The sequence below is a fragment of the Vulpes vulpes genome, chromosome 2, assembly GCF_048418805.1.
Source record: "Vulpes vulpes isolate BD-2025 chromosome 2, VulVul3, whole genome shotgun sequence".
NCBI lineage: Eukaryota > Metazoa > Chordata > Mammalia > Carnivora > Canidae > Vulpes > Vulpes vulpes.
In genome coordinates, this window is record NC_132781.1 from 85433036 (window position 1) to 85453818 (window position 20783).

General features: G+C 54.0%; 1 protein-coding gene across 5 annotated transcripts in view; it reads left to right on the forward strand.

Moving 5' to 3' along the window:
- The window catches only part of BEND4 (BEN domain containing 4), a 35005-nt gene extending 19882 nt beyond the window's left edge, over window positions 1-15123 (forward strand). For 3 of the 5 annotated variants that reach the window (XM_072749102.1, XM_072749103.1, XM_072749105.1), the window contains 3 exons: window positions 287-378; window positions 5833-6073; window positions 9451-10143. In XM_072749102.1, coding sequence (XP_072605203.1) covers window positions 287-378; window positions 5833-6073; window positions 9451-9668 — 551 coding nt within the window. In that variant the 3' untranslated portion in view covers window positions 9669-10143. Of the gene's footprint in view, window positions 1-286; window positions 379-5832; window positions 6074-9450 lie in introns of all 5 variants that reach the window. The other 2 variants (XM_072749104.1, XM_072749106.1) reach the window with 2 other exon arrangements.
- Window positions 15124-20783: the final 5660 nt, after the last annotated feature.

Genomic DNA, 20783 nt, shown 5'->3' on the forward strand with positions numbered 1-20783 from the left:
ATTGTCACTGTCAGCCCAAATTCATCTTGGAGCGGAGCGCGTGTGACTCGAAAGTTCTCGGTGAATTGTGCTGAGCCGAAAAATTCTCCCCAGACTGTAGGCATCTGTTGTGTATTTACAAACGGAAATAACTGCGGATGTCAAACCAAAGAAGATTCTAGTTCCTTTAGAAAAGATTTTTTTTTTTTTTTAGAAGTTTACAGCCAAACTCTTTTTGAGCCTTAGGCCCTTTTGTTTCCTTGTCACGGGCCAGCTAATGTGTCGTGGTTGCCGTTTCTCCCCGCAGTGCCCTGCCAGACTGTTCTGGATTACCTGAAGACCGTGCTGCAGCACCACAACCAGCTCCTGGTCCCTCAGCCTGCAGACCAGCCCACCGAGGTAGGCTCCTCGCAGGAAGGTAAATGCGGCCCCGCTCGGATGCCCCGCAGGTGCGGCGTCCTGATGGCTCACGCGGGCGGACACGGCACAACGGGCCGGTGAGCCCCGCGCAGGGCTGAGGTTGGTGGTTCCCCCGCCTGTGCGTGGGTCTCCCGTGAAGGAAGAGCACGCGGGTGTCCAGCCTCAGCCAGGTTCCACGCCGTGTGCTGCAGGGGGAGGAAGGAAGAGCAGTGAACAGGGCGGAGGCCGCTCTCGCGGCATTGCTACAGGCCGGGGACTGACCGCCTCACCTCCCCCAGCTGGAGCCGCTTCCAGAAAGCCCTGGTGCTCTCAGAGCGAGCTCCCCCACGCAGGTGCACGATCTCTGCGCCGCGGCTCGGTTGGCCACTGCTCGGGCCCCGCAGGAGCACCACAGCCCCGCCGGGGCGCGGGGACACAGGTCGGGTGAAACACGGCACGTTCTTACCGGATTGCCAAGGCTCAGGTTGGACAGGTGTTATTTTTATCTTGCGGGCTTTATTATTTTTTTTTTAAGATTTTATTTATTCATGAGAGACACAGAGACAGAGGCAGAGACACAGGCAGAGGGAGAAGCAGGCTCCATGCACGGAGCCCGATGCGGGACTCGAACCCAGGACCCTGGGGTCATGGCCAGGGCCCAAGGCGGCGCTAAACCACTGAGCCCCCCGGGCTGCCCTATCTTCCGGACTTCAGAACCCACACCCAGTGGAAGAGCAATTGTGGTTAGAAACGTCTTGGGTTGACATCAGTACAGAAGTGCCTTTTGGGGAGTTAAGTCTTCCTCACGTGGCAAGGGGAGTCGAGGCAGGACCCTCTCGCGTGTCCTCGTCACACATCCTTCCGCACTCCTGTGTCCAGTTCTGGTCGTCCTGAGGCTCCGTCCCCAGGCCAGCCGTGGCGCACGTCCGGCCACGCACCTGCTCTTCCACCTTGACCCGGGCCTCGCGGCCAAGGGCACATGGGGACACACTGCTTTGCACACGTCTGCACGGAAGACACCAGAGGGTGAAAGGGGCGGAGTGGGTCTCGCACCCTGGGACTCCTAGCTCCGGGTGTGGGGTCACCCGCCACCCCGCGGTTAGGAGGGGCCCCGTCCCCGTCTGCCCCTTCCTCATAGCGCCCTGCCCCTGGCCCCGCCACCCTGCCTCTTGAATTCCGTGGAACCCGGTCCTGCGAGTCCTACCACACGGATTCCGGGTCCGTGTACCTGCCCCGCCCCAGCGGGGTCCCCCCCCCCCCCCCGTTGCCACCTGCACCAGCCCGACCCGCATCCGTTCTTTCAGCACCGCGCTCCCCTCCCGGGACTCCCACGGCCAACGTCCCTTGTCACCTGGTTACTGGGTCACTACGTGCACACCCTTGAGTCATCACCCCCTGAAGACCGGCCTGCCTTGACCCCTCCCTCCGCCCCCATCGTCTGCCTTCCCTCGGCTTCCGTCGCTGGGCGCGGCCTGTCAGCCCTTACCCTGCGCCGCGGTGCCCCTGCTCCCCAGGTGGCCTCCCATGTGCCCCGCAGGCCTGGTGTCGAAGGCCCCTGCACACTGGTGACCTCATTTTTTTCCTAGTCATTAAGCCCTTGAAAGACCGGTCTGGGTTCGTGACTTGGTGACCCCGCTCTTGGTTTCCACTTGCTCTTCCCCCCGCCGTCCCGCCTTCACCCCGTCCTTTGGCTGCGCCTCCGCTGCTGGAGTCGTCTGCAGGCGGTGGTGGCATTCCCAGCTCCGGCTGTTGGCGGGGGGCGGGGGTAGACCTCCCTGCTCCGTGCGCCGTTTCTCTGGCCCTGGGGTCAGGAACCTTCTGGCTCCCTGGGCTTTCGTCTTGCTTGAAAGAGCCCTGCGTGCACTGTTGTCCAGCGCCAGCCTTCGTCCCCTCCCTCTCCGCTCAGGTCCGTTCCCTGTGACCACGAGCCCGTGCAGGTAACGGGCCCCAAAGCTAGATCTGGGCTCCAGGTGCCCCGCTGCCAGCCACTGGGACCAACCGTGGACGCCCTGCACCCTCTGGCCCCACCCGGTTCTCCCGGGTCAAGGCAGCACCAACCCCACGTGGAACTCCCTGGGCCCTCACGGCCTCGTGCCTTCCTCGGCCCTGACGCCTGCTTGCTCTGCAGCCTCGCTGAGGAGCCTCTCCTCCCTCTGCCTCCCTCCCCGCCCTTGTCCCTGCACCATGGCAGCACATCTTCCCCCTCTCTCATTTTTGCTCCCAGAATAGGGTCCACATTTCTGAACTTGACATTTCTATTGTACAAAAACAAAAATACTGGGGACCCCTGGGTGGCTCAGCGGTTTAGCGCCTGCCTTTGGCCCAGGGCGTGAGCCTGGAGTCCCGGGATCGAGTCCCGTGTCAGGCTCCCTACATGGAGCCTGCTTCTCCCTCTGCCTGGGTCCCTGCCCCACCCCCCATCATAAATAAATAAATAAATAAATCTTTAAAAAACAAAAACAAAAATACTTCCAAAAAGCCCGCTTCCTCCGAGCAGCACTCCCCGGTAGCCACACCCTCTCTGTGCCCACACAGCACGTTGTTCCTAAGAGTAATTCCGAAGTTACTTAGATATTCACGCAGACCTTGGTCTTCCTTTGGTTTGTGGGTCTGTGAATGCAGGAAGTGAGCGCGATTCATCTTGGGGTTTTTATTTTTCTGAGTGACTCCTAGATCAGAGTTTAATAACCTCTGCTGTTGGTTCATTGAAGAGACTATGCGATCAGAATTCCCCGAAACGTTAGGGGACGCATCTACATGTCCTCGGGGTGGGAACGTTTAGACCCTCATTGCCCGTCATCGCCATTGCGCTGTTCTACCGCCGTCTCAGGCGCTCGGGCATTTTTCTCACTAGCGCTGTTGACCCGTTTTATTTGTTAGCCAGACTGCAGCGGCGTGGTCAGTCCCGTCCACACGGGCAGCGTCTGGGTTGGGGGGGGGGGGCTGTCCGTTACTTTCTTCTCTCTTTCCCTTTTTTCTGGAAGCAAATCGCCTCCACACGGTATTTCCCCGCCTACGGAGAGCTGTTGCGCTCTTCTTCAGGATTCGAGGAAACTCCTTCCTTGGGTCGGGAGCTCCCTCGTCTCAGGCCCCTCTCGTTTTGAAACCGGTTCGACCCTGGTCGTAGGGGCAAGCTGTGAATTCGGGGTCCAGGCTCCCCCCTCCACCTTTTGACTCGTGAGACCTTGGAAAAGGAGTTAGCGTCTTCGGTCAAACCGCTGTGGGCATCCGGGCTTGCCCGATGAACTCAGACGCCGACGGGGAAGCTTTACATCCAGACCTGCACATTGGGGGGCGCCCGGGAGGCTCGGTGGTTGAGCGGCCCAGGTGATGACCCTGGGGTCCCGGGATCGAGTCCCGCCTCGGGCTCCCTGCCCAGTGGGACGCCTGCGTCTCCCTCTGCTGCTCCCCGTGTTCATGCTCACTCTAGCTCTGCTCTCCTAAATAAAATCTTAAAAAAAAAAAAAAAAAAAAAAACTTGCACAACATTAAATAAAAGGTTTGCCAAGAGCCGCTCTGTCTCCCCGTCTGGGGCTGCCGGGTGTGCTTGCAAGGAGCACAGCCGAGCGATCGCCCAGGGCGCGCGTTGGCAGGAGCCCTCACCCCCGGGAGCCCCCCACGGCTCCCCGTCTTTGTTCCTCTCCCTAAAGTTCTCTCACGTTGCCAGCGAAAACCTGTCGGAGGCTCTTCAAACGTCCCAGTGCCACAGCAGTAGAAAGAAGGAAAGGGAGTCCCCGTTTAGCCGCTGTTACCGGGCCCCGGCCGTGGGCTCGTCTCCCATGGGGACACCGTGCCCCTGCAGGCCGGCTGCTGGTGGATCTGGTGACAGATCCTGGTGGGTCCTTCCCCGGAGAGACCTTGACACCATCTGTGGGCTGAGGAAGCCCCCCCCCCCGCCCCCGCGCCCTGGGGCCCAGCTCCTCCTCCCCGAGTGTGGGAACCCTTGGGGGTCCTCGCTCGCCAGCGCCTCCCACCATGGCCATCTGGCCCTTGTCTTTGGGAGGGGCACCGCTGTCCTGCGTGGGGATCCTCCGCGCGCCCCCAGCCCCTGGGCCCCACAGCTCCCCTCTGGCTTCCCCACCAGCCCCTGCCCCCCAAGACAGCGGCCTGGGCCCACGTCAGCCCCGCCGCCCTCTGGCCCTCGACGGCGCCAGCCCAAGGGCTGCTGTGGTGCCCGTGTGCTCACTCCTAAACCCACGACCGTTCACTTCTTCCTGCTTCCCATGCAGGGGAGTTCTGGTCCCCCCAGTTAGTGGAGGTCACTCAGGAACCCACGGGAGCCGCAGAGCCAGGTTCCGCGCAAGCTGCCGCTGTTCTACACGCAGAGCACAGACCACGGGCGTCCGTGGCCTCCCCCGAGGAGGCTCAGCCGTGTGCTGCCGGCGCGGGCCGCCTCCCCGGGGGCCACCTCCCCGGGGGCTCCGGCCTGGCCCATCGCCCTCTCCCTGCTTACTAACGGCACTTAGTAAAATAAACCCCTATCGGACCCAAACAGTGCCCAATTCATAACCTGTAGTCAATTTGCAGAGTTGTAAAACTGAATGAATTTTTCCTTCTTTATTTTGAACACCTGAATTACCGAGGAAGGGAGTACATTAAAACCAAGATCATGGGTTAATTAATTTGTCCTGGACTGTAGAATTTTATGGACAACTGGAACTAAAGTAATGGTTGTGTAGGTGGAATTGACTAAACATGCCTTATAAATGTTACAGAAATTCCTGTAATTAGTCCCACTGCAGCTATTGAGCCTGGGAATTTTACAGCAGACATAAATTAAGAAGATGAAAAGGAAGAAAAATTTTGAGTTGACACAGTGGCATTTGCAGAAGCTGTAATTTGACAAAAGCTGGTTTGCATTATTATCATCCATGATGACTTGGGGGGTGGGGTTCACAGTTTCCCCCCTTTTATAAATTCGCTTTTTAATGCTGTTTCCACTGTTACGCAATGGCTATCAGGTGTCACAGGCAAATTAAACACGAGTAGTACCTTTACGAAAATTAGACCACCAGCATCATTACTAAAAATACTTAACCGCCAACCAGAGGATGAAGAGACCTGTTTGATCACACTCTTCAAAGTCATTTTTTTTGCATATTTTAATAGATTGAAAAGGAAAGTTGCGGGTTATATTTAAATAGTGTTCCCTGTCATTGGATCTTGACACATTTTAACCTACCTGTTAAAATGCAAGTTATAAATAGCTCCTCTTTCAGAGGTGTTCATTATACCTCATTGGCTCTTGTTATAGAAAATGCAAATGTAATTTGAAAAGTGCCCGTTCTGAGTGTGAGCAATTACCTGTGCTCTTCACTACCTGGTTCATTGTCAGCAGAGCCACTTGGTTAAAAAGCATGTCTTGCCTTTGAAATGGAGATCGCCTTGGCTGGCTGGCTGGCTGGCTGGCTGGCTGGCTAAGAAGGTAATGAGAAAATACTTTGGCTTTTCCAGGGAAGCAAGCAGCTGTTGAACAACTATCCTGTCTACATAACGAGCAAACAGTGGGACGAGGCTGTAAATTCTTCAAAGAAAGACGGGAGACGGCTCCTTCGATACCTCATCAGATTTGTTTTCACAACCGATGAGCTTAAGTACTCATGCGGCCTTGGGAAAAGGAAAAGGTCAGTGCAGTCAGGAGAGACAGGTCCCGAAAGACGCCCTCTGGATCCAGTTAAAGTAACATGCCTCCGAGGTACTGCATCCTTCCGCTCAGCGTCACCATCTGTGGTCTCATTTCACCGCATTGGCTGTGGCTCCCCCCCGTGCAAGTGTTCAGCCTTTACTGTATTTTGATGTTTTTTTTTTTTCCCCCCGCTGAGATCTTTATAGGCTTCCATGTGGCCCATCTACTTGGTATCGAGAAGTCCTTTCAAAACTCTTCGTTTGCTTTAGCCTTGGCGTTCTCACTTAATGGCACATAAGCATTGCATAGCACCTCATGTTTCACGCTTTAAATTCAGATTTTCTTTGCTGCCACAGAAGGCCACCGCCAGCAAACTGGAGCATTGGGAAACGCACAAGAGGAAGGGGAGATGTGGAATATTTTTAAAAATTAGTGAAATGATCTATCCCGTTTGCCATTTGCAGCCTGGGCCCCCACCCCCCACCCAGCTACCTCCTCCAGAGGACTCGGCCCCAACTCCTTAAATTTATTTAGTTAGTTTTCCTTAAAATTGGGTTGTCTCAAGCATCTGTTGCCCAGTCAGCTTTATTCTGCTAGTTTTTTTTTTTTTTTTAAGTTTCTATGTTAAAGATCCTGCTCAGAGAATAGCGCTGCACCAGTATTAACAGCTGATCCGCACCGTGGCAGGTCAGGAGAGGGAGAGGAGGAGAAGGCAGGGGGGTAGACGGCTGATTCGGCAGGTGCACATAAACAGACGTAGGCAAGTAGAGGCGCTAGAGCGCCGACGAGAACACTGTTCACACCTGAAAAATCCATATCAAAAAGCTCAAGTATTAGCCTGTACGTGGTTCAATAGTAATTTCATTGGTTGGGAAAACTTAGTAATAATTTACTCTGGACAGGGATCAAAATATTTCCTGATGAGGTCGCAGCGCAGAAACAGTATTACTGATAAGGCCTTGGTTTACAGAAAGGACATTCCAGCAGTCCCTCATGGGAGGCCCACAGCATCCTGGAACACCAGCGTGCCCAAGGCACGTGGAGATTTTGTGAGCAGCCGAAATGGCTCAGGCCCAGCCCCAGCTTGTGACTCGGCAGGTGTGCAGGGGAGAGGCAGGCACTGCTGCCCATCTCCCCCGCCCCAGGTAATTCTGGTGCAGGGGGCCCATACTGAGAAAACCATCTGGAGTGAAAGCACCTGTGTCAAGCAGGCACAGGTGCGCCAGCCTGAAAGTTCCCCTTGCTCAGAGTGGGCGATGGGCACGGCCAGGTCTGTCCTAGCAAACTATCCGTAGCCTCCTTTATTCCTCAATATCATCAGAGCTGACAGTGACTCACAGAGAGTAACCGAGGCAGCCGTGAGCTTGGGGCTCTCCTGGGGACACTGTACCCCAAGTGGCTCTGGGGCCCGTAGGGGGCATCAGGACAAGGGGCCTCACAGCTGTATCCCTTTCCAGGAATTTTTACTAAATGTTTTACATTTTAACCAGCAAGTCTGTGAAACAGGGATTAACGTACATCCCAGAGCACTAGTGCTTTGCCCTGAGAACGTTGCCTGAGCTGCTGTGACAGGGACACAGCCCAGGCTAGCTAACCAGAACCTGAATTCTCCAGCTCATCCTCACCTGGGGACACGCACAGGCCTCCCCGTGCCCTCAGGTGGAGAATTCATAGGCAAAAAGGGTGATGGGAACTTTTACATACTAATCCCAAAAGCTGAAATCCCAGGCCCTTCCTCTGACCCAGATGGGATTCTTTACATAAAGGCTTAGGCCTGGAGAACCCCGGAGAGGACGTCCACGTGGTGGCGAGCAAGACTGGAACAGCCCAGGGAACCTCAGGCCTCTGGACGCTAGTGATGGGAAGCAGGGCGCTTTGGGGAATGGAACCAAACTCAGGGCGACCTCCCCCCTAGAGGGCCACTGGACATGTGTCCGGTCTGTATAACCGAAAGAGCTCTGCGTTTAGCCTTTAATAGTCTTTTCCACAATATCAGAGAAGGTCCTGTGTCAGCAGCAGACGCTGAGCCGGGGCTGGGGGTCGAGAGGCATCACAGAGCAGCACGGTCCTGGGGTCGCAGGGTCACAGCATCCTCATCCATTGGCCTTTATTTCCTTGTGTGGGTGTGAGTAAGGAATCCAGACAGAGACGGGGAAACCACCACAGCTACTCAATACCTGCTGAACACAGTAGGGATGTGGGGGGGACAGAAGAGCAGTAGGGGGCTCCCCATCAGTGTTTCCCAGGCCTGGGCCCCCGCTCAGCCATCTGATCCTGACAGTTTGGCAGGATGAGATGCTGAGTAAACCCTGTTCTTTCCCTTCAGTAAAGGGCTGGGGCTCAGGTAGGCGAGCAAGGCTCCTCCCTCAGGCTCAGGATCGAAGGGGATGCCAACAAAGTCGGCGGTGCCGCCGCTTCTCTGCTAAGCTCTGTCTACCGAGACGGACGAGGTTCAGTTCGGGATTTTGGGGGTCCAAACACTTGGGAAGCATCAGCTTCTCCTAAAGGCAAACGGGGCCAAGATTCCACGCAGTCATTTCAGACAAACCCAGTCCTCCGACCAGACCTGCTTCTGTCGAGGGAGCAGTGTTGGAGAAGAGCCGGGGTGTATAATAGGCGCTCTGGGCTTCCAGTCAGCTGTGCAAAAAGGACAGAGTTTGACTTAGGACTTTTTTCAAAATTGCTCGCTTCAGTTTCCCAGTGTCCGTGTCAGAATAGCCAGATGGGAGTTGTGTACATGCCCAGCCCCCCCGAGCACACAGGGGAGGATCCCATGTGCCGCCCAGAGGGAGGCTGAGTGTTTCCTGAGAGTCTTAGTTACCTGTTACCCATTCGCCCTTCCAGGCATGCTGATTGCTTTCTGGTGAAATGAAATATTTAGAGGAAATCTCACTTAAGAGATACTTGTCAGTACACGTGCGGATGTCCCGATTAGAGAACCAAGCACGACCTCTAATACGCGGGAAGAATGTGGGGACCCCTTCGGAACCACCAGCCAGACAGGTTCTCGGTCGTTGAGGTGTTGTGATCCTGTTACACTTAGTCTGCAGATCACTCGCGGGCTAACGAGTACCGTGCTGATGGTAGTTAGGTAACGTTCCCGGAAAGAGTTGACATCCTAGAAACGTGAGCGGGTGCGACGGGCTCCAGACGTACTCCGCAACGTCCACCGCGGCCCCTCTCACCAGTCAGATGTACCGTCCACTCGATGGCAGGTCCTCCTTAGGAGGATCACCCTCTCACTTGGCGTGGTTTTTACTTTTGCACGTGGGTAGAAAGCTTACGTGTGATTAGTGGGGTCTAGAAGTGACATCATCACAGCATTACGTTGGGTTTCCCATACAGTTCTTCTTATAGAGCTTCTATAAATGTTTAAGCAGCCTGTCTGTCATCTTCCATAAAAACCAGCTGTTTTTCTCTCTTTATTGTTGTGTATATTCCCACAGAATTCATTAGGATGCACTGTACCTCCAACCCCGACTGGTGGATGCCCTCGGAGGAACAAATAAACAAAGTGTTCAGCGACGCTGTGGGTCACGCCCGGCAGGGGCGGGCGGTGGGGACTTTCCTGCACAACGGTGGCTCGTTTTATGAAGGGATCGATCACCAGGCTTCCCAGGATGAGGTCTTCAATAAAAATCCCCAGGATGGGCCTGGGGATTAGTGGACAGAAATCTTTACACCGTAGCGGCTGGTCCTCTCAACAGTTCCAGTTGTCCGTGTGCTGTCCCCGTCCCCTGAGAGTCCAGAGCATGTCCTTCTGTCAGACTGTACACATCTCAAACCTTAACTCTCTTGACCTACTGCCACAGTTCCCAAATAGAAATCCATTTTGGGATTGTCTGGGAAGTCTATGGAACCTACAGCAGACTTTGGGTACATTATAAAAAGAAAAAACAATTGAATTTAATTGATTCCTAGCTAGACAGTGAGGGGGAAGAAAAATCGGTGAGTCACCTGTCTGAAATCTTCCCGTAAGCACTGCTTCCTGAGCAGAGCCCGTCCCCGCAGAAGACGGGGTTAGAGGCCCTGCCCGTGAGAGAAGAGACAGACGTGCAGTTATTTTAAGGGACAATGAACATTTTCTTTATTTTAATTCAAATAAGTTGTCTCTCCATTTTCCAAAGACTTGAATTCCTACTTCTCAGCCAAGACCTAGGGCGGGCGACCCTGTCGCCTGTTGGCAAAGCCTGTATTAAGCCTGAGAACAGAGGTCGCTGCTAGACAACGATTCGTTGGAAACCCGCTGGAATTGGTTGTTTTTTTGGGTTTTTTTTTTTTCAGTTTTTTTATGAACCCCACCCCACCCACCCCCCAGCCCAAAAATCTGCCCTGTTGATCAGAAAGGCTCTGGAGTTCACAAACAGTAAGTTATCATTCTGTTCAGTCGGGAAACCGCCAGAGATCCAAGACCCTTTGCAGCTGCTCGGTTTCATAGGTCCACCGACCCACCGTCCCCACAGCCTTAACTCAGACTTTGTCGACGCGATGCCAAAGTGATGGGTTGAGCAACGAGGATTTCAGTCACTGGAGGCCAGACAAGTGGTGTGACTGCTGGTGGTCGCCGATTGACCGGACGTTCTGGGATCGCATACACAGCCGCAAGGCCATTCTGACAACTATGCAACGGGCTCGTCTGTAATTTCCCTGAAACGTGAGGGTCTTCCTCTGAGTAGACATGTAGACTTTGCATAAGCTTTTGTTTCTCGTTGTCACTGTTGGAAATGTTTCATCCCGACTGTTTTTGCTGTTTTGTGCCTCTTCCCCCCACCCCCCAGGCCCCCCACCTGATCTGTTGAACACAGGCTCTGGCTAAGTCAACACTGAACCACTCCCACGTGTTCTCTCCTGTTGAATTTGTTGAGCTCCGTCCGTGAAATTAGTACTGTCCTTGGGAGCGTTCCCCACAGACTGGAGATGCTAGAAGCTGGTTCTGAGGGCTTGAGGTTCGGGGGGAAGAGCAGCCTCCTCCGTCACCCGACCTCCGTATTAACATTCTTTGTAGAGCCTAGGGCTGCGTGGGCAGGAGTTGCTGAAGGTTCCTAACGTCGTCCACCAACATGTGAGGGTTTTGAAAATCGGTCGGAAATTCATTGAAGGTTTATGAGCATCCGTTTATAAAGAGGGTTTTTTATGAGACCGTAAATTATCATTTATGTTCAGTGATTAGCACCAGCTGTATGCACGGCCCTGGAAGTAGGTTCTCCTTTAGCTTCTGTTATTACTAGCTTCATCCATTGAAGGGTTTAATGTTCATAGAGGTGGTCCTTTGTCGGATCTGTTGAGTCGTGTGGGGAGAACTAGTATCTCGATCCCGTTTGGGGCACGTTGGCTTAGATTTGTAAGTAAAAGGATGATGGCGAATGTGATGTTAAGGGAACCAGGAGACTGCTGCCTTCGGGGGTCCAAGGAAGGGGGAGACTTAAAATGTTTTCAGAGGTCTGGGAAGTCAGTGCCTTATAAGACTCTTTGGTGGCAGGAAATCCTGGCCAGACGCAGACTGTCCTCGCAACCTCCTCTGTCCTTCTACCCTTGCTTTTTTGCATCAGGCGCTCGCCGGAGCTGGCTGAGCGCTTTAGGCTGAGTGGGGCTGGGGCGCCGCCTGCTCACGACCTGGCTGTCCTGGTGCGGGTCGGCCCAGCCCCGGGGCTCAGGGGCCGCCGTCGGGGGCCGCTGTGCAAGGGCTCGCGGCAGTTGCCTCTCGGCCACCTCATCCCTAAATCGGGGCGTGCAGAGGATGTTTGTGTATTTGTGGTGAGACCGTGTGGAGCGAGTGTGGAGCGAGGTTTCAAAAGCTCACCACCACCAAGACCGGGGGCCGTCCCCGCTCTGTCCCCCTTTGCCCTGATGTCCTTGGAGACCTGAGGATGTGGCTTACGCTCAGCCCCTTTGGCAGTTGGCAGATCGCTCATGGCTAGATAGAAAGTGTCGCGTCAGCTCGTGGAATCCCCGAGTCGCTGGGCACCGGCACCGACGGACTGAGCAGCCCGGGCTGCGGCGGCGCCACCTGCTCGGCACCGACGGACTGAGCAACCCAGGGCTGGCCTGGCCTCAGAGGCTCACCGCCGCCTGCCCCGCGCTCCGTGTGCTCCGTGACCCGACAGCCCGCCGGTGACAGTCTCGACGTGTCTCGTTGCCCCGAGGTAAGGGGACAGGACAGGGACTCTGCCTACCTTCCAAGCGGCCCGAAGCCCCGGATGCAGCGGCGCTGGGCACAGGAGGCCCTCGGGGGACCCGCGGGAGGCAGCAGGCCGGAGGCTGCGGAGGGCAGGGCCTCTGGGCGTGAGCAGCCCCGCCGGACGCCGTTGCCCGACGCTGAGAGGCCGGTGACGGCGGCTGCAGAACGCGGCTGCGCCTCCTCGGGAGGGAACTGGGAGACCCGCGGAGCTGCTTCACAGCTGCAGAGCCGGCGGGTGCACTTCGGTCCGGATCTTCGTTGGCCCCTCCTCGGCCATAAGCACAGCGGCCTCGGGGACTGTCAGCCTTGTAGAGGACATGTTGCTAGAGGCAGGAGTTGGCCCGGCGCGTCCCAGAGCCAGATGTGGGTAGAACGGGGTATGCGGCCCAGTAGCTGTTCTTGTGATACCTGACGTCTTCCCCAGATCTAGACAACAACCCCAACCTGGTGAACCGCAGGTTCGTGACTTCTGCATTCTCCCCCCGCCTTTGAGGTCTAGTCCTCCTCCCTGCTGCTCTCAGAACCCGGACGTTGCATTACGCGAGGTGAAACACGCACGGTTTTCAGAAAAGCAAACCTACATTCGCCCTCATTTGGGTTTTACTATACGACCCATGATCTAGACTCTAACCCTAATACCCATGGACTACCTCCTTAGTTTTTTCTTAGATTTCAGTCATTTGTTAAAACCTCAGTCTCGGATAACTTTATTTATAGAAAAGACTGAAACTTAACTTTTCTTGTTCAGAGCTGTGTCATTTCACAGTAGAGATCTATGGTTTTTGACAGCTCTTCTACACAAATTTCAAGAAATGTAATGGGAAACGATTGTGCACATATGGTGCAAGCCTCGCTGGTGTGTGTTTAACGTGGCAACATTTGCCATAACTGCTTGGCAAAGCGTGTCAACTAGAACGCTGGAGTCAGAACCCTAATGTAAATCTGTCTAGACAGGGCTATGTCGCATTATGATATATTTTTGTAAACATAGCCGTGGCTTCTTACAGTCGTGTAAGTACTGAATACAAATAATCACTTCCCTTGGAATGATGCAGGAAAACGCTACCCTGCCGGTGGCCCTCTGCACAGTTACTTGCATTGTCAGTGGCATTTGTGTTTCCTAGAGGCTGAAGGATTGATGCCAGACAAGGCGGGGTGCACGTACACCAAGGCCCCAGTACTTGCCTTCTAGTGTGTAAAACCCAAGACCGTAACTGATACCATCTACACCTTAGAGGCCACCTCACCCTCCATAGTGAACTCAACTGCAGGCAACGGTGAGAGGACTGGACTTTGCCCGTCTAACAAACGACCAGCTTTGCCTCCTGTAGCACTAAATTTACCAAATCTTTGTGGTACAAGTGGCCAGGTTGGTTTTCCTGGTGACCATCCATAGCTGACTGATACAAGGTCTGGGTGTTCACGGAGTCACAGTTCCCCCTTCAGCATAATTGCCCCAGTACAAGTGGCCATGTGGGTGTTGGCCACGTTGGAAAACCCTTCAGGCCCACCCCAAACCTCTAACAACCACCCTACTAACTGCAGCTGATACTCCTTGAGTTCTCGTGTGCCAGGTTCTCTACAAAGCACTTTAACGCATCGTCTCCTTTTGATCCTCATGACTGTCCTCCGAGGCGGTTACTCTCGTTACCCCAGTTTATCCGTAAGGACGCTGCCCAAGGTACTCAGCTAGTAAGTGATCCCCTTGGGCTCAGGAAGCAGGATGACTAGTTCAGTTTTCCCCAGTAGTCAGAGTTCTCAAAGCCCACCAACAGTCTGGAATGGATTGTGTTTGATTTATGGCATTGAGGGAAAGATGATATTTGTGTTATTAAAAACCACCTTTAAAGTGTGTTGACGCTTCAATAGGACCCTAGAAACCATACCTGTTCTGGTAACTGCCTGGGTTTCCACGTACGACTTGACTTGCGTGAGAGTCCATGTTGACTAGAAGTGTTAAAGTAGTGAAAAAATTAAAATCACTGATGTGTTCACCTTTGTTTCGTAGGTTCCCTGTACAAAAATGCAGGGATATAAAAGCAAACATTTGAACTCAGTGGAGTGATCTTCTTTGGGGACCCCTAGATGTCCGAAACGGCACTGGGCATCGGTTAGCTAACGTTTCCTTCAGTTTGCGCCTTTGTTGTGTTTGTAGCCTTAGAGTCGATGAGTCTGGTTTGGAAGAGAGGGATTTAATGTACAATGTCACTGTGAGAACCGTTGTGAAGGTTTTGTAGGAAAATATGGTAATCTGTGGACCCTTTCCCGTAGTTACTGGCTTTCACATCTCTGGGGCTGTGCTTGAGTTCAGGAGCCCGCCAAGGCCATGCGGGCCCGGCTTGTGTTTCTTGGGAACAGGGCACGCCAGACGGTGAGACGGTCCTGAAACTTTCGAGGTCCTTGGTCCAGCCAGACCCTGCCCAGTGTAAGCACTGCCTCTGTCCCTCTTCTCTGGAGCTTCATGTAGCAGCCTGACATTGGGGCCAACTTGCCTTTACTCTATTTTCTATGATGAACACTTGTGGAGAAACTGTGACAAATCCATTGATCCTAATATTTTTATTGTTGGAGTCCTGTTGATTCTCTATGAATAATTTCTATTCGATTGTACTGTGTAGAATTAATACCCACTAGGGATATGTTAATAAAACTATAAATGCATAGTGTAATATAGAATAGCAAGATTTTTTTGTGAACAATTTATATAGAAAAGTAAGTTGTTTTTTAAGTGTTAGGCACATTTCTTTTAGGAACTTAAAATGTTATAAGAGTTTTTTAAACATTCAATATTTTTAATTATAAGAAACATTTGTTACTAGAGCCAGTTATTTCAGGTGTTCTAATTGGAGTATTGATTTTATTACCTCATATACCTCTAGAATGCCACATGTTCTGTTGGAGATAAAATTGCACAATAAATGTCAAGTCTCTGTTAAGTGTTTTAACTTGTTCTTTGTGTCTTTCTTCAATTCATTCAAAAAGCTTTTCTGCTTGTCTCTGGGTCCTGAGCAAATCCTATGTACTTAAAACCCGAATAAGTACAAGACACTCCAGTTATATCAGAGAACTGATCAAAATCATCCAAAAAGTCGTGTGATCTAGTCAACGAAAAAGACACCCGGTGATGATGGAAGAGTGGCATATGGAATCCAGGAGGGTTTCTTCCCAGTATTCTGTACATTGACACTTGAAACACAACTTGTTTCCTACTCAACAGCACTGTCCTACCAGGGAGGAAAAAAATCCTACAGTTGCTACTCATGACCTTTAAAAATGAACAAATGTTGATTGTTCATGGTTTTTGAACAGTGATCTGAGTACAAAAACAGAACAGTTATGGCCAAGGTGGCATGATAGTAGCTTCCCCCTGTTAGTCCTACATAAAATATGAATGTGACATATCACCCACTATAGAATAAAATTGAATAAATGTCATTTCACAAATCAGACTTAAGTGAAAACTGAAAATACTTGCTTCATTTTAGGAAAAATACAAAGATGTGATTTTTTTTCAGTAGAAGATGCAACATTTCAACCAGTTTTGGATGAAGCAGTAACTTGGTCTGAATTATTCAGGTTTCAATTGAGATATCAACTAAAATGGAATTTATCATTATAAAGCATTAAGAGGATTGTTAAGTAACTTGAGTTTTAAAATATTGTCAAATATTCCACTCTTCTCAAATATTTTGAATATTTACCTCAGACTCATGGGGTGAAACTTCAAATTTAAATACTTTAAAAGGTATCAGGGACAAATTCATCCAGGTCGCAAGATATAAGATCAGTATTCAAAAATTAATTGTATTTCTATGCACCAGCGACAAGCAACTTGAAAATGAATTTAAGAACAATTCCATTTACGATAATATCACAAAGAATAATATACTTCTTAAGGATAAATTTAATAAAATAAGTCCCAGATCTGTAAACTGAAAACTACAAAACATCAGTGGAAGGAATTCCAAAAGGTCTAAATAATAATGGTAACAATGCAAGGACGTGATGGTCAGATGTCCGTGCTCCTGGAGACGACCGACGGGTTCGTTGCAGCTCCTGCCCAAGTCTCAGGACAATGCTTCGCAGACACGGACAGGCCGATCCTGAAATTCATTCAGATGAACTTCCATTAGATGCGGAAATGCAAGGAACCCAGATATTCGACAGTTGGACATCCTTACATTGATGCTCCATTGGTTTCTAACACAAAGCCAAGACCGTGGAATGGGGAAAGAATAATCCTTTCAACAACTGATGCTGGGAGCACGTGATCTCAGATCGCAGTTGAGGGCCAAGCCCGGTTGGCTCAGTCAGGCGTCCAGCTGTTCATTTGGGCTCAGGTCACAATCTCCGGGTCATGGGATGGAGCCCCGGGTTGGGGCCTGAGCTCAGCTGGGGAGTCGGCATGTCCCTCCCCTGGTCTACCCTCCGCCCCCGCAACCCTCACAGGCGTGGTTGGAACCTCCATACGTTACTGGGCAGGACAGAAGGTGGTGCGCTCATTTTGAAAAACTGGCAGATGCTTGAAACGTGTATTTATAGGGCACCCGGGTGGCCCAGTCAGTGAAGTGTCGGATGTCAGCCAGGTCCTGATCTCGATGTCCTGGGATCTGGCCCCAGGTTGGGCTCCCTAGTCGGTGGGGAGTCTGTCTCTCCCTCTCCCTCTGCCCCTCCTCCCTCGTATCCTTTTCTCAAATAAAATCTTTAAAAAATCTAAAAATCTAAAAAAACAAGTCAACATGTGACCCAGCAGTCCTACCCACCGCGGACACTTTGGAGGGTTAAACGCGTTGTACCTACATGTTCGCAGGAGCATTCTTTATCACAGCCCAAAAGTGGGAACTGCTCAAGTGTGCACCAGTTGATGAACAGGTAAACAAAATGCGTTAGAAGATGTGTAGCCACACGACGGGTGGCAGCCGTGAAACAAGCGAAACAGCAACACCTCGGACGACGTGAACGGACCTGGAGAACATGATGGAAGAAGCCAGACGAGGGCCCGTTCGTTCCGGGGCTCCGTGCGTATGAACTACGATGAGTCCTCGGTACCGGGTGGGTCGAAACCCCGGGTGGGTCAGTTTTAGGGGTTGCTGCTCAGTATACGGGCCACGTAATGAAGGAACCAAATGTCTGGGGATAGAATCCCGAGCTGAGACACGTTCACCCGGTGTGTTTACTGGGGGTCCACGTCCCGGGACCCACGCTAGTCCGGCCAATGGCTAAATACCTACGTGGAGGACGATGACAAAGACTCACTGCGAATTAGGAGTAAACCCCAAGCTCCACGGAGCAACATTCCCCTGCGAGCAGAGCCATGTTCAATGCACTGTTGGGGCCCCGAGCCTGAGACGGTGCCACCAAGCCTGTGTGTCCGTCCCAGCGGGACCGTCGGCTCTACCTCTGCCAAGGTATGTGCTGACTCGGGCGGGCCTCGGCCTGCATGACTTGCCGCACCCCAGTCCTGTTAGACGCTCATCCCCCCCAGCCCGCACACTTGTAAAGTTGCTCAGACCTCAGGCTCCGTGTTGGTGAGACCCACCTGGTGGTGCAGGCGGCCCCAAGCGCTTGAGAGGCACCCGGCAGAGACATCGGGGCTGTGGCAGGGGCAGCGGCAGCTGCGGGGGCCCGGTGCCGGGCTCAGCCCAGGAGTCAGCACCCCGATCCCCTCTTCTCCATCTCCTGTTCCCCCCCCCCCAGCTGAACCCGCCCCCGTGCACACCAGCCCGCGCCCGTGGAGCCGCATGAAGGGACATGGGCCGCTCGGCTGCCCCTCACTGGGACCCCGCCAGTCAGCATCCGCACCCCGCCCGGTGAGTCTCCGGGGACCGCACACTCGATGCGGCAGGCCAAGTGCTCTCCTGGCCCGCCGTCCGGCTCCCCGGTGGGTCCGCGGGGTGAGCTAGCACCCCCACTCTGCGGAGGGCCGCTGACACCCACGAGCGCCCAGGATGCCGGGCTAGTCGCGCTCCAGTAGCAGAGTCAATGCCACCCAGTGGCCACGCGGCTGGGGAGGCGACGTTCTCATGTGCCACGGCAGGGCTCCCGGGGCAGGTGGCGCCCGCAGGATGCGCCAGAGGAGAGGGTGAGGCGCAGCAGCTGGGCCAAGACTGCAAGCACCTGCTCACCGTGCCCGGCCCAACGGTGGGACGGTCGGACGGCACCTCCCCTCGGTTTGCACAGAGAAGCCCGGCACGTGGAGGCCTGAAAACAGGGCCCGCGTGAGTGTCCGCGTGACCCCTGGGCCCTGGCGCTGCTGCAGCCCTCCGCCCCAGGGCCTGGACGGGGCGCCCACGAGGCCCCGCAAGGTGGAGAGAAGCGGGTCTACTGCGGAACCCGAGGCTTCCTACTTGGGAGGGCGCGACTAGCGCATTTGCACTGGCGGGGCCACGGCCCGGAGGCCAGCTGGGCGACACACGCTCCTCCTAGCTGCACAACCACGTCCCAGCCCAGGTTGGTGCGCCTCTTGTCCGCTTTTCCTTAGTCGTAAAAATCAAAATGTGTCAAGGCACAAAAATAGCCAAGACTATCCCGCTGTCCTCGTGGCGAGAGCGCGATCCGAGCAACAGGACACTGCGTCCCCGAACGGAAGCACGGCGACCGGAGCTCGTAACTCTAAATACAGGCATTTCTCCAAAGCTGGGGTCCTCTGGGCGACGATAAGGGACTCACAGCAGCGTCTCCAGCCTCTGCCGGAGTCTACGGAGGAAGGCGGCCCGCGGAGGCAGGGGGGTCGGGGCAGGAGATGTGTCCTACTCCGTCCCTCTTGCACCAGTGACAACGATTCATTCCCCTTCCTGGCAACACAGCATTTGCAATTCAATTGAAGAAAAAAAATAATCATGTGTTTGATGGTGGGTCGTATTGTGTTTTCTATTAGCGTTTTGTGCTAAATCATTACCTTTTGGTTTCTGGTGTATGTTTGGATGGACTGTTTTTCTGTGACTGTAGAAAGACGCGGAAGCCAAAGGCAGGCCGGTGCTGCGCGGACCATCCGATAGATCGAGAACGGGCAAGCCTGAGCTCCATCCCGCGTCCCCTCGGGCCGGGTCCCCGCGCTCCTTGGGCCGGGTCCCCGCAGCGGGACGGGCTCACCTGACTCGTCACACGGCAGATCCGAGCTCTTTAGGGTCAGGACCAGTCCTCTCTCCCCAGATGAACAGACGCCGGGGTTTTCCAGGACATTCCCAGGGGCCCTAGAGTCCCCGAAAGCCACCCCCCCCCCCCGCCGTGTACACACCACGTTAAGGACCCTCCATCTAGAGCCTTCTCTCTGCTCAGAACCTGCCCTCCGTGGCCCATCTCGCGCCTCTTCCTCCTCTCTCCTGGCAGCAGGTGCTGGCGCAGAGGAGACCCTGCGGAGGGAAGTGTCGCCTCTAAATGTTGGGAGCGAAATGGCCCCATTATTAGCCTGGAAAGCGGGTATTAGAGAGACAAATGGATGAGCCACTTTCAAAATGAACATTGCTCTCGTCACCAAGTATCGTGCTGCATCGTTATTGAAACAAAGCAGCTTTGCTCCCCACAATACCCGCAGCCCGAGTGTCGCGCCCCCGCTCCCTCCGCTCGCCGCCAAGCTGATCTATGGGCCCGTCTCATGGTGACACCCGGCGGGGCACTGATACAGACGTACACAAAGGAACGTGGTTGAGGGGCGACTACTCTGTGCCAGAAACAGCCCTCCCGTGTCGTTAGGCAGACACGCCCACCCGTGTACACTGCAGGCGCCAGCCCTGGACTCCACCACCTGCCTCATTCCCGCCCTCCCTGTGTGGCCCCCCCGCCCCCCCACCCCTGCTCAAATCAGAAAGGCAAATGGGGTTGTTGGGGAGCCAACCCGGGCACGTGCTTGTGTCCAGCAAGCACATGCTTCCATCGCCTCGGTGCTCGGTGCTCAGTGCTCGGTGCTAGGTGCCTAACCACAGCAGTGCTTGGGGAGAATGCTTCAAATCCAGCCACTCACATGCGATCCTAAAATAAAGCTACTTTTACAAACAAGGAACCAGATAATGATCCAGGGCTTCGTAAAGATCGTTGCTTTTCGTCTCCTGCTCCACTGCTTCTGCAACGGCTGACAACATCCAGCTCTAGCTCCGTCTCCCTTTGCAGCTGTCCGAGCCACACACCCATTTCCTGTTTCCTCTCGGTCTTTTTCCTTTTGTCTTTTTAAAGCCTCTGCCGTGTACACACCACACGAGCGGCTCTCCAGCCGTCACCAGAGACGAGATAGGACACGGAGCCAAAGCACCGTGATGTCGCCGTCACTGCTCGGGCTCGGCCACCGGGCTGTGGCTGGAGAGAATCGGAAACCGCCCCCGCGAGGTGCGCGGGTGTGAGCGCCGCGGGGAGCCGGGCCTGGCCAGCTGCCCCCGACACAGCTCGCGGTGAGCCCAGCAGGTGGGCTGCCCCAGCACTGCGGGTTACCCCGGACACGGCACACGCTGTGCACACCCGGGGGCCCAGTCAGCTCAGCATCTGCTGCTTGGTTTGGGCTCAGGTCATGACGTCAGGGTCCCGGAGTCGAGCCCCGAGTCGGGGTCCACACTCAGCGCCGAGTCTGCTTGGGAGTCTCCCTCTGCCCCTCTCCCCGCACGTGCTCACTCA